General features: G+C 35.5%; 2 protein-coding genes across 6 annotated transcripts in view; one reads left to right on the forward strand and one right to left on the reverse strand.

Annotated features, from left to right (window-relative positions):
* LOC145968899 (1-acyl-sn-glycerol-3-phosphate acyltransferase gamma) overlaps positions 1-1,600 on the forward strand; it is a 49,952-nt gene extending 48,352 nt beyond the window's left edge. The window contains exons 8-9 of one of the 5 annotated variants that reach the window (XR_014437913.1): positions 554-714; positions 813-1,600. Coding sequence is in view for 2 of the 5 variants with exons in the window: in XM_083094782.1 (XP_082950908.1) it covers positions 554-561 (8 nt within the window). In the remaining 3 variants the exon portion in view is untranslated. Of the gene's footprint in view, positions 1-553 lie in introns of all 5 variants that reach the window. The other 4 variants (XR_014437912.1, XR_014437914.1, XM_083094782.1 and 1 more) reach the window with 4 other exon arrangements.
* A 1,917-nt stretch (positions 1,601-3,517) lies between these two features.
* Positions 3,518-14,314, reverse strand: part of LOC145968905 (uncharacterized) — a 49,003-nt gene continuing 38,206 nt past the window's right edge. The window contains exons 2-3 of the mRNA XM_083094794.1: positions 10,697-10,902; positions 3,518-4,176 (exon numbers count right to left, since the gene is read on the reverse strand). Coding sequence (XP_082950920.1) covers positions 4,005-4,176; positions 10,697-10,902 — 378 coding nt within the window. The 3' untranslated portion in view covers positions 3,518-4,004. The remainder of the gene's footprint in view (positions 4,177-10,696; positions 10,903-14,314) is intronic.

Here is a 14,314-nt window from a genome sequence, read left to right on the forward strand (position 1 = left end):
TATTTTGTAAATAACTTTGTAATAAACAAGCGACGGCTTTTTGCAAATTAATCAGGGACATCCTTGAAAACATATTTCAAGATCATCGAAATTGGTGAGGTCGTCGCCATATGCAGTTTTACCAATGTTGTTTCTTTTGACACGAACAACCACGCTATGTATTCCGTATTCGTGAATTCTGGGAACTTTTATACGAAAATCAAAGAAATTGAGATGTTTTTATGTTAATGTGTTTATTTCTCTATAACTTTTTAATAAACAACAAATGATAGGAGAGTCAATGATTTAAAGGTCAAGGTCGTCGTCAAAATCAATTCGAAACCATTTGAAGTAGGTAAAAGGTAAGTATTTACCAAAACTGTTTTCATGGGCATAATGACCTGAGATTTCGTTCAGTGAGCTCTATGTATAATATACTGGAGTGAGCCTTATTGCTTTCCAGCAAGGAAATATAAAGAGGTATTGTATTGCACAATTGTGTGAACACAATGTATGGATGCTTGATGGAATAATTTAATTTTTTACATAATCACAGCTATCTCGACTATTTTAGCATCATGAAGGGATCACTGTGTAAATGCTCAGGCAACCCTAAGAACCCTAAGATAATTGCTGGTCAGCCGTGTCGTTTTTCTGCTTTAGGAGCACTAGGTGATCTTTCCTATTGAAATTACCTCACTTGCGGATTTGATTAATCATCTTTGTATGGTCAAGGTAAGTTGGTCCGAGTAATAATGGCCTCGCGGGCCTCTCATCGTGTGAGGTTGAAGAATAGAGAATGCTTTACAACGAAGTATTTTTGTAATTTATAGAAAATACTAACGCTATTATATCGTACGTCTTCAGTTATTTGTTTCTTGTGCAGAAGATTGATCCACGTGCTCGAATTAATAAGCTAGAGACTTCATTGGTGGAGTCCTTCGAGCGTTATATAACGATTCATTTTCTTGACGCTTCGAATCTGCTTAGATTTCGGAAGAAGGGGAAGATTCAAATTTGCTTGTTTTCTGATGAAACGAATTTATTTAAAGGCTGAGTTTATTTACAAAATAGATTGTAACATTGCTGTAATGTAATTAAAATGTTCCATGATGTAGATATATTAATTTAATTAATTTATTTAAGAAAACCTATAATTAATATAATAAGTATTACGTCGAAATATAATCCTCCATAGGTTTTTAAATACAATAGAATTAAGTTTATCAGGTAACCAATTTATTAAATAATAACCAATTTTATAAATTTAGACAACATGAAACATCCTCAGGATCATTCTGAATATGATGATGATAAATATCCACGATATTTGTAGGATGTTAAAAAATATCATTATATATATATATATATATATTTTATGAAAATTTAATATGCATATATGATTACTTCATGTTATGTAAAGTATTCAATATAATTTAGAAATTTTAAATATTACAATAAAATATAAATATCTCACAAATATCCACTGGATAACTGGATGTCTGTAGGATATCAGTTTTGTCTATTATATTGGATTTCTAGAGGACATCTACATGTATTACTTGGGAATTAATTGGTAACAATTAAAAGATGTAAGAATATATTATCTTTCACAACAAAATCTTCTCGATATTTATTTCTTCTGTTAAATCTTTCCAATCAGTCAAGTCTGTTCTAACAAATTTTACTAAGTGTCTGCAATAAATTATTGTCAGCAGAAAGACTGCAGATTGTATATATTATATTTGATAATGATAACAAAATGTTAGTAGAAATACTACAAAATCTGCCGACATAATTTGATAGCAAGTTAGAAGCAGAAACTGAGCAGGATTTGCATAGAATTAGCATGGCAGATTAGCAGTGAAAACCAAGTGGAATCTGCGCAATGCAGTTTGATGTCATTTGCCGGCAAAAATCGTAAGATCTGTGGAATGCAATTTGATGTGAAATTGTCGACAGAAACCAAGATTGAAACCAAGAAGAAAGCAAGATTTGCGAGCATAATTTGATGGTAAATTGGCAGCAAAATTTGCATATATTTAATTCGATAGTCCCTTTGCTAGGCGATATACTTTCTCGCAACCAAATTTCTGTCAGCAACAGATATAAAATCTGCAAATCGCGACTAATAAAAGATCAGAAGTACAGTAACTATTTTTATTACTTTAATTGCTGATCCTCGTACAAGCGGAATATGAGAGTTAGAGTATTAAATTAATTAGAATCAATAGACTAAATGGAAAATTATCCGTTTACTGCCTATTTAAAGCATAAAGCAAGAGTTTAATTCCCAAATTATGGAAATTTTTGTTAAAAATGTAAAACATGAAAAAATAAATTGTATATAATAAAAAAAGATTCAAAGACAAAACTAAAAAAAAATCTCCCAGATAGCAAAGTCTGTAGAAAGCAAATCATGCCAAGTGTCTGCTATCAATTAATGTTAGCAAAAAGGCTACAAATTTGATACTGAAGCTGTTATTACCGATTAAATTGACAAAGTTAATGTCAAAAATCGAGCAGAGCCTGCTCACATAATCTGACGCAGATTGGCGCAGGATCTGCTAACATGACTTGATATCAGATTATCGGCAGAAACCAAGCAGGATCTGCGTGCGCGTAATTTGACTGCAGATTGATGTCAGAAGTGAAACAGGGTTGGCATGTGTGATCTGATGACACATTGGCTACAATCTGCATTTGATTCGATAGTTCCTTCGCTTACCACTATGTGATGTACTTGCAATCAAATTTCTGTCAGAAATATATATAAAGTCGCGATTATTAATAAGGCCCAATTCCACAACTCACTTTAACCGAAGTTTAACTCGTTAAAGGAGGATTTACATTGCGTCCAATGTCTGATATGTGACGTCTGATTGGATACAATGGGCTTTGGACGCAATGTAAATCGTCCTTTAACGAGCTAAACTTCGGTTAGAATAAGTTGTGGAACTGGGTCTAAAAGATCAAAAATATAGTAACTATTTCTATCACTTTAATTTCTGATATCTGATACAAGCAGGTGAGATTCAGAATATTAAACTGATTGGAATCAATAGGATAAATGGAAAATTATTTATTTACTACCTATTTGAAGCATAAAAGAATTTAATTCTAAATAAATTATATCTCAAGTTTTATAAGTTAAATTTAATTACTTTCACCATTTACTTTATTATTAATTTAATTAAATTGAACTAGTCTTTCACTATGTGAGATATAACTACGATATAACATATATTACATATTATATTAGAATATAACATATATTATATATATTATTACATTATATATATTATTATATATATTATTACATTAGATATAACATATATTAAGAATATAACATATATTATATTATATATATTATACATTAGATATAACATATATTATATATTATATTAGAAGAAAATTGTAATTAACCGATAACATTATATATATTATTACATTAGATATAACATATATTAAGAATATAACATATATTATATTATATATATTATACATTAGATATAACATATATTATATATTATATTAGAAGAAAATTGTAATTAACCGATAACTCACCGATAATAGTCTTATTATTAGCATCTATAATAATCAATTTTATTGAATTTATATTACATATTTATATGAATGACCAGAAGCTGCAGATTCTGCTCGGGATCTGCTGCCAATCTGCCGTCAGATTACGCGCGCGCAGATCCTGCTCGGTTTCTGCCGACAATTTGACGTCAAGTCATGTTAGTAGGTCCTGCTCGGTTTTTGCTGACAATCTGCTGTCAAATTCTGTGAGCAGATTTTGCAGATCGTGAGCCTATTGCGGACATAACGGATGCCAATCTGCTAGCAACTTTTGTGGAAATCTGTCGCCAATCTGCTGGCAAGTTGCGCGCCTTTTGCTTACCGGGCTGTTTTAATTTTTGCAAGAAATTTTCACGTTGAAATTTTTCACTTCTGATTTCATAATTTAGTATGGCTAACGATAAAAAAGAAATCTTAATATGATGGAATTATTTGTAAGATTAAATTTCAGGTTTGTAGGTAATAGTTTCATGGTGACGTTCTTGATAACCATCGATAGGGCCTGCGATGTAATTGATAATTTGAAGTTGTCCTTCTGCATCATAAAAACCATATTGGCCCTTGACGCTTCCGTCCTGAAGACGTTCTTCCATTTTGAATTGCCGATTTTTTCTACAGCAGAAATATATCAATCTTTTCAATATAATTGTTTTTTCGAAATTTTTTATAAAACTTTTAATTCACAAACGATATGTTGATTCTTTGTGTATATAATAATAACATTATGTATATGTTAATAACTATAATATGGTGATAATTATATATACAGGTTATCTCATTTTAACTTAGACGTCATAATATTTCGAAAACAATGCATTTTCAAAAAAATGTTTCAAATAAAAGTTGTAGGAGGGGGAAAAAAGATAGGAATATTAATTCGATCTTGGGTGCAGGTGCTAAGGTAATGAAAATCAAAGGTTGTGTCGATAAGAAAGTGTCGATAAGAAAATTTGTCGATAAGAATCGATTCCTCAATATTTCACAATATTCCACGTATTAAATTGTAAGGGTAGGATAATCAAAAATTGAATAGATTACGAGATATTTTTAATTTAGAGATATTTTAAGTTTACAATTTTTATACAATAGGTTGATATAATTTTATATAGACTATAAAATATCGTAAAATATTTATTTATGCACAGAATAATGAAAGATCAATTGGTATTTAAAAAAACCCATAATTGTTCTTAAAAAAAAAATACGTAATTGCTCGTTGCAAATTCATATTTTTTCATATTTTTTCTTAAGAACAATTATGTGTTTTCTTTACATTAATTGATTCCTCTTATTATATATTCTATACATAAAAATATTGAAGTAAAATATAATCGAAAAATAAATATTTTTACGAATTATTTTATAGTTTATGTAAAATTATGTCAACCTAAAGTATAAAATATCTCGTAAACAATTCAATTTTTGATTAGTTTATCCTTATAAATTTTATGTGAAATATTGTGAAGATTCGATTTACATCGACAAATTAGGGTACTTTCATTTTAAAAAACTAGAACTTTACATGACCTAACCCAGTAAGCAAAATGTCAGCAGATTTGCAGCAGATTCGATCAGAATCTTACACCAGAACCATAGCCAGCTATGTCCGCATTAAGCTTGTGTTCTGGCGACTGAATCTGTAAACAATAATCTGACAACATCGGTTAAACAGATTTTCGTAGAAACCGAGCAAAATCTTCGCACGCAATCTAGCAAATTGACAGCAGAAACCGAACAAGATTTGCGCTTATTTATATTGTATTGTATTGTATTGTATGAAGTTTATTTCGTCCCCTTAGGACTTGAAAGGCGTTTTTATAAGGAACGTACCCAAACCTTTACATCTATTTTACATAACCTCTTATCCTAACTTAACCTAACTTATATCTACTTAACCTAGTGGTGTGGTTGTGGGCTTCTGCCTCTACATCTGCCCACACCCACACCCGTCGCGCGCACACACACACACCCTCTCCGCAAAAGGGACTTCCGTTTCCTCTTGCCTCCAAATTTCCATTAAAACTGCTTCTACCCCCCTTCTCCTCGGCATGCCACTCACTCTCTCTCATTCTCTCCTCATTCACACCTCCCTTCTCCCTCCATCCCTGGTCTTCCACATATCCCTTCCTACTTCTATCCCTCTCAATCTCCCTCATCCACCATTCCCCCTCTCCCCCCTCCCCAAGCACCCAACTCCTCGCCTCCTGCCAACTCCCCTCTCCTTCTCCCCAATCCCTACAACGCTCCCATGTGTGCTCCCACGTCTCCTCCTCTCCCTCGCACAGTCTGCATATTCTTTTCTCCTCCTCCTCCCAGTACCTGCCTTCTCTCATTTCGTTCCCCAACCTGAACCTCGCTATCCTGCTCCATCTACTTTCCCCCCATCCTTTCTTTAGGTATTCCGGTATCCCCTCCCCTTTAACCTCCTTGTACCATTTGTTGTACCTCGACTCCCTTATTCTCTCCCATCTTTCTGCCCTTTGCACCTCTCTTTCCCATCTTACCATCTCCTCCAGCCGTGTTTCTTCCTCCCCTCCCCGCTCCCCCTCTCCCTCCACCCATATCCCTCTATCATTCAGAAACTTCCTCCTGCCTCTCAACTCGAGCTCCCCCCTTTCTTCCCCGCCTCTTCCTTAACTTTCTCCCAACACAACCTTGCCAGTTCGCTTCCTCCCCCTCCCTACAACCTTCTCTCAAAACCCCACACTCTCCTACCAGCCCTACTTCTTAATTTTTCCCTCTGCAGCTCCTCCCTCACCAAATACCCCCGGCGTCCTCCTATCTACTCCCAACACCCATCTCAGATATCTCTCTTCTAACCTCTCCATCCTCTCCCTTTCCTCGCACCCCCATATTTCAACCCCGTACCTCATTACCGTCCAGACCAGTTTGTCAAACAGCCAAATCCTTCTTCCCCAGTCCTTTCCAAACCTTCTCTTCCAAATCTCCCACACTTGGCCCATTACCGCCGCCGCCTTCCCGCCTAACCCTTTCTTTCACGTGCGCCTCTTGCCCACCATTCCTCTGTAACATGTACCCTAGATAATTAAACTCCTTTACCTCCTCCACTTTTTTCCCCTTCTACCTCCAGTCTCTTTCCCCCATCCTACCTCCCCCTTTCTAAACCTCATGATCTTTGTTTTCTCCGCGTTAAGCTCTAACCTCTTCTTGTCTAAATACCTCTCTAGCCTTTTTATCACGCTCCTCATTTCCTCCTCCCCCTCCGTCAGCAACACCATATCGTCCGCATACTCCAAGTCATACACCCTTCGCGCTCCCAACCTAATCCCCCCCCATTTAACCTTCTTCATCTCCTCCTCCAGATCCGCTAGCAGTATAATGAAGCGCAGCGGACTCAGCGGGCACCCTTGCCTTACCCCTCTAGCTGTCCAGAAACTCTCCCCCAACTTCTTTCCGACTCTGACCCTACCTTTTGTCTCCCTTAGTACCTCTTCTATCCTCTCCACTAGCCCTTCACTGACCCCTCTTTCCCTCAGCGCCTCAATCAACACCTCCCTGTCCACCGAATCAAAGGCTGCTTTCAGGTCTACAAACAACACCACCACTTTTCCCCCCTTCCTCCCCAACTGTCTATTCACTAAATAATTAAGCACATAAATGTTGTTCACCGTCCTCATCCCTTTTCTGAATCCCGTTTGATTCGGCGGAATAATCCCCTTGCGTTCCATTTCCTCCCTCAGCCTTTCTGCTAATACCGCCACGTACACCTTGTATAAAGTGGATAACACCCCTGTGTGTAACCCCCCTATGATTTTCTACCCTCTCCTCTTCTCCCTTCTTTACTATCGGCACGATCACCCCCTCCTCCCTTCCAGACTTTGTTGCAAAACCCTCTCACCCACTCCTCCAGCTCTCCCCCCCCCCGTGTTTCTACACCTCGCTCGGAATACCGTCTACTCCCGCCGCCTTTCCCTCCTTCAATTTCTTTAACACCCTTCTCACTTCCTCCTTACTTATTTCCTCCTCACTTCCCTCTCCCTCCCGACTCCTTTCTCTCCCTCCTTTGACGACCCTGCCTTCCACCCCCCAAGTAACCTCATAAAATGTTCCTTCCATTCCGCCATCTCTATCCCTTCCGTCACTTTCCTCCTCTTTTTCCTCTCCCTATTAACTATTTCCCACACTTCACTTTCCCTACTTACTTCCACGGCCCTTTTTTCCCACCTATCATTCTCCTCCTTCTTTTTCCTCTTTTATCTCTCTGAACTCCTGCTTCCTCCTTTTATATTCCTCCCCCTTCCCTCCCTTCCTTCTCCCCCTCCTTAATTCCTTTCTTGCCTCCCTCTTTTTCTCTAAACACTCCTCATCCCACCAGCCCACTTTCCTCTTTCCTTATTTATCTCCTCTTCTGTCTCTTTCATTGCCCCTTTCAACTTCCCCTCCATCTCCTCCCATTCTTTCTCCAGCCCCCTCTCCCCTAGCTCTACTCCGCCTAGCTTCTGCCTGAACCTATTTCTCCCTTCTTCGCTTCATACACCCCTCCATATCCTTTCTCCTCCTTTGCCCCCTGTCCCTCTTACCCTCTCCCCTTTTAGCCATACCACTACCGATTGGTGGTCAGAGTCCACCCTGTCCCCTATCCTCATCCTTTCCACTCTATCCTTTACCTCTCCCTCCCCTATTATATAATCTATCACTGTGCACCCCCTTCCCCCAGTATATGTATACTCTCCCTCTTCGTCCCCCTTCGTGTTCCCATTGAAGATGCATCACCCTTTCTCCCCCAGGAAGTCCAACATCAGCCTGTCCTCCTTATTCATAATCCGGTCCTTTGACCGTCTCTTTCCTTGCACCCTCTCCCTCCTCCCCTCCTCACCTTCTAGCTCCCCCCTTCCTCCCCTGTCCTCGCGTTAAAGTCCCCCCCTATCAATGTTCTAACTCCTGCCTCTCTGTCCTCCACCCACCGCTCCACCCACTGCTCTAACCCCTTCAGCGCCTTCTCCATGCCCTCTCCTGCGTAGACTCCCACTATCCTCCATCTACCCTCCCTCACCCTCACCTTGCCCGTCATGATCCCCTCTCCCGCCCCCACTATCCTTTCCTCCTTCTCCACCAACTCCTTCTTTATATCCATCACCATTCCCCTTATCGCTCTTCCCTTCTTATTCCTTCTCCTTGCCGCTTGCACTCCCCACTCATATCCTCCCGGTAACCTCTCCTTCACCCTTTTCCACCCTCTATCATCCAACCATGTTTCCAATAACACCATTGCATCCCATTCCTTCAGCCCTATCCAAAACTCCTTATCTTTGTTCTCCAGCCCGGCCACGTTCCAAAAAGCCACGCTCCACTCTCTCCCTCCCCCATCCTCCTTCTCTTCTCCCCTCCCTCCCTTCTCTTATTCTGCTCCCCCTCTTCTCTCCCCCTCCTCTTCCCTTCTTTGTTCTCCTCTCCCATCCCTCAAAACCTCCTCCTCCTCATCCCATTTCCAACATTGCTCATCTATCCATAACCTTCCATATCCTATTCTCACCCTTCTTCCCCTTCTCTCCTCCCTTCTCGCGATTTCCTCTAATCTCCACCTCATTTTTCTCTCTTTCCACGTCCAATCTTCCATAATCCTCTCTTTCCTCCTCTTCAGCTCTCTCTTTCTCTTCATAATTTCTCCTCTTTGCGCTTATTTATATTAATGTTATATAAATGCAATAAAATTGATTATTACAGGTGCTAAATAAGAATATTATCGGCAAGTTATCGGTTAAATACAATTTTTTTCTAACGACATATAACGTAATATACAGGGTGTATCTGAAATGGTGCACTAAACTTTAGGAACGTATTCTAGAGGTCAAAATAAGACTTTTTTTCTTATGAACATGGGTCCGCAAATGAACCCCCCCTCCGAGCTAAAATTCGAAAGTGTGTGAAATTGACCAAACACCCGCAACGCAAATTTATTTATCTCTCAAGAGAGGGTGATAGGTAACGTCAAAACCAAGGTCAAATAATAAGGCAATATATAATACAGCCAATTTTCAATCTTTTCCCTAAACTTTAGGGGCCTCTAGCTCGAAGGGGGGTTTATTTGCGGATCCATGTTCATAGGAAAAAAAAAGTCTTATTTTGACCTCTAGAATACGCGCCTAAAGTTTAGTGCATCACTTCAGATACACCCTGTATATTATACCGTAGTTATATTTCTCGATAGCGAAGAATTAGTTAATTTAATGAAATTAGTAAAAAAAATAAATGATAAAAGTAAATTTAATTTAATTTAAATTAAATTTAATTTATAAAACTTGAAATATAATTTATTTAGATTTAAATTCTTGTTTTATGCTTCAAATAGGCAGTAAATGAATAATTTCCCATTTATTCTGTTAATTCCAATTAGTTTAATGTTCTGAATCTCATCTGCTTGTATCAGATATCAGAAATTAAAGTGATAGAAAGTAGTTATTATATTTTTGATCTTTTATTAATAATCAAGACTATATATATTTTTGACAGAAATTTGATTGCGAGAAAATACATCACATAGCGATAAGCGAAGGGACTATCGAATCATGTAAACCCTGTTACACTTCTGCCGTCAATCTGCTATCAGAAATTGTGCGCAAATCCTGCTGAATCTGATATATCATCGCGCAGATCTTGAGTTCTGCTGCCAATCTGCTATGATAATTCTGTGCCAACCATGCTCGGTTTTTGCTAGTGTTCTGCTAAATTATATCAGCAGATTTTATAATATTTCTGCTAACATTCTGTTATTGTTATCTAATATAACAAGTTTTGCATATAATCTGCAATCTTTCTGCTGACAATAATTTGTAACAGGTACTTGGCAAAATTTGTTAGAACAGATTTATAACTGACTGGGTAATACTTACACCCCCCAAGATTAAACTAATATTCCTATCTTTTTTCCCCCTCCAAACCCTATAACTTTTATTTGAAATATTTTTTTGAAAATGTATTGCTTTCGAGATATTCCGATGTTAAAGTGAGACATCCTCTGTGTGTGTGTGTGTGTGTGCGTGTGTGTGCGTGTGTGTGCGTGTGCGTGCGCGTGCGTGCGTGTGCGTGTGCGTGTGTGCGTGTGTGTGTGTGCATGCGCGCGCGCGCGTGCGTGTGTGTAAATATATATATATATATATATATATTTATTTACCCGCTTCCTGTATCGAAACCAAATATATAAGTTCCTGATCCTCGATGATTTCTTATTTGAAAATCTATTCGACTTCTACCTGATGGTTGCTCCATTGCTCGTTTAGACATTGCATGATAAATTGTTGTTGGCAATGCAAGTTCTTTGTTCATATTATTGTTATGCATTGGTAACATGATTGCAAGTGAAGAGAATTTCAAAAATAGCTGGAACATAAAAAATATAAAAGAACATATGTGTATATCGTTAGTCAAGATTTTAATAGTATACTTATAAAAATTGGCAATTGAGAAAAAAATTTATTAATACTTAAAGCAATTTTATTAATATACTTATAGCAAAATCCTAATAAACATTGTTTGTTGCAGTATAATGTAAAAGTAACAAATAATATAACTAAAAATTAAATCAAAATTGACAAATTAGAGCCACAGCACGGTAATTGGAACACAAGGAAGAAACAACATTTCCTTCTTTCCAATTATTCATATATTATTCATATATTTTAAATTGAATATTATTACATTAAACAAAAATAAATGTTTCAGATCTTTTGATCTATCTTCGACGCGACATTAATAATATGCATTACAGAGTGTTACGGTGACGTATTAAATTATAAAATTATCTGTCCATTAACGCTAAATTGTATCTCGCAGAAATCTAGTAAGTATATTATTGTTCCGATTAAGTCTTCCAATTATTGTATATAATAATGTGCCAATATGTTAAGTCTTAATAAATCAGATTCTGCACTTTTTACAAATTGATAATAGTATGCCATTGTACAAAAAAATCGAAATTTTTAAATAAATTAAATCTCGAATCTTTTATAAAATCAATACGCATATAATTTATTTCATTTATTCATTTTACTTAAACAATTTTATATATGATCAATATTCTATGAACTAATTTTATGTGGAATATAACTACCCAGGTAGCAAGCACACGTCATTTTGACGTTTCAAATTGGTCATTCACTGACTATTCTTGACGTCACGAGTTGACGTTTTTATGACGTAAAAGTGACGGTATCGCATTTTGACGTCATAAAATATACCATATTTTGACGTTTTTTTCTTAGCATAATAATGTATTTAATAGCGTTTACAAATAAAGATTAACCGATTTAATAGCGTTTACAAATAAAGATTAACCGATTCGAGAGCATCATTGAACAATTACAGCCATTCTATTCTTTAGAAGAATCTCGAATTGATTAAACTGCTTGTTGTTTGGGACGGTTAATTTTACCAGATGTGTATCGATGCAAAAAGATTTTATTAGAATAATAAGGTACAGCGATATATGCGTTGCGTCGTTCGTTCTGGAATCAAAGTTCCAAAAAAGGCCGCTAACGCGCGAGATACAAAAAATTTATATCTAGCATAACTACATGAAATAAAAAGGTCTTTTACTAACAACACTGCTTTATTCGAAAACGCTGGAAAACGCAAATATGGTAAGAAAATAGGTCACAAGTTTTATATTTGTTATTATTTTATTTAAACATAAAAAACTTACTTCTAATATCATATAAAATTTCAACAAATAATGTTTTCCGTTGCCTGCGTTTTATAAAAATATATTTTGCCAATCAACTGTATTATAAAAAATGTGTATATTTTTTGGCACTTTAATTACACTCGATTGATATAACTAATATTTTCAATGTGCACTAATTTAATGAACACTTGAGTGGTTAAGCAACATAAGTCGTGCACAGATAAACGCATGCCTCGAAAGAAAAATTGTTAAAGTCTGATCGCGAAAGTCATGTTATATAAAAAATTTAAAAAATTTTTTTTATGGAATCGATGTACTAACTAATCACATTAATAATAAAATAATCGTCAATTCATGACTGAAATATGACGTCAAAATAATGTTATATCAAGACGTCAATATAAAGTCATATAACAAATCAGTAATTTTGACGACATATGACCAAAAATGACTAGTTTGGAACGTCAAAGTGACGTGTGCTTGCTACCTGGGTACGATGTAATAACAATACATAACATCTATTATATTACATGTTACATTTATGAATGTATCGAAATGAATATATGAAATTACAATTAACATTGAGTTACCGGTAACATTAATGTATGTTATTTGTAACATTGCGTTTTATTGCTTCTATATAACATTAATGTGATAGTGTTTACTGAAAAATAAATTTGGAATAGGTAATAACAATTGCAGTTGAGCGCAAAAATAAGTAAATTAACTATATAATTAATTATAAATAATAATTATATTAATTCAACAATTATTAATTATATTAATAATATATGTTGTTTCTAAGGCTTATTCTTAATTATATATAACTTTACACAGTATATTTTCATTGAAATTAACTGTTTTATTAATCGTATTTATTATATATGATTATCGCATACATATGTCTCAACTTAAGCCTTATATCTATCTAACTGTATCGACCACTTAAGTCAGAGAATGACATTATATATTCTCAACAATATATAACAATAATTATATTAATAAAGTAATTAAATTAATTAAATCATTAAATATACATATTGTGAGTCATTGGCTAACTCCGTTTAAATTCCTTAAATGCCGTTTCCGATATCTCTAATAGTATATAATAAAATTCTTACGAGATTATTATTAATAATTTTTGACCGATTTATCGACTCAAGCATGTTTGTATCGTTTGACTTATCATTAGTATAAGTTTTGTTTTTAGTATAAATTTTTATTTTTAACTATGTATCATTTTGATCAAATCTGTGTGTTTGCTTCTTTAATTTATGATCTTTTAGATTTAATTTTTAACTGTTAAGAGGATGCCGGAGTCGCAGCCGAATTCCGACGGGTAGGCGCCCTCATTTTAACATAACTAAAAGTGTCGGTACATTACCAACACTTATAGTTATGTTACCGACAGTATTTTCTAGAATAAAAAGACATGCATATTTTAGAAAGAGCAATGCGAAAGCTTTTCTTTACATTGTGTTTATTGGAACAAAAAATATGTTGCATTTTCACTGCTCTATCGTCTCGCACAAGCAACGATTTTAGAGCATAGATCTATCTTTATTGCGTACATATTTAAACATAATTCTAATATCATTGCTCTCATTTAGCTATGTTTCTTTATATATATAATAAAAATATATTGTGAAAATATTTATAAATATTATATACTTATAAATTTTATGAATACGATATTACATCAAACAATTTGCATAAAACATTTTATATTGTTAGCTTTTGATTATATCGATTTAACAAATGTCATGCATAAATTGTAATTTGTAGAAAGTTATATGCAAATATCCTTCTTATTGTATATACAGAGTGTCGCAGAGTACTATACATATACAGGGTGATTCTGAACAGACGTTTGTCTTTAAAAAGATAAATTGTCGAGTCTATTCTAAGACGATTTTCCCTTTACCAAAATTGTCTACGAGGCTTAGTTTTTAAATTATTAAATAAAATAGTTCGCGAATTACGGAACGAGTACAAGAGGTAGACAGGGACGGCGCAACTCACCATCCGATACAGGCGATCATGTGGGGCGCGCGACGCGATCAGCTGATTGCTGCACACGATGAGTGTAACAATCAGTGTGTGTGTGTG

The sequence above is a fragment of the Camponotus vicinus genome, unplaced genomic scaffold (genome assembly GCF_025532165.1).
Source record: "Camponotus vicinus isolate PSW18456_S1 unplaced genomic scaffold, iyCamVici1.0 SCAF_3, whole genome shotgun sequence".
NCBI classification, from domain to species: domain Eukaryota; kingdom Metazoa; phylum Arthropoda; class Insecta; order Hymenoptera; family Formicidae; genus Camponotus; species Camponotus vicinus.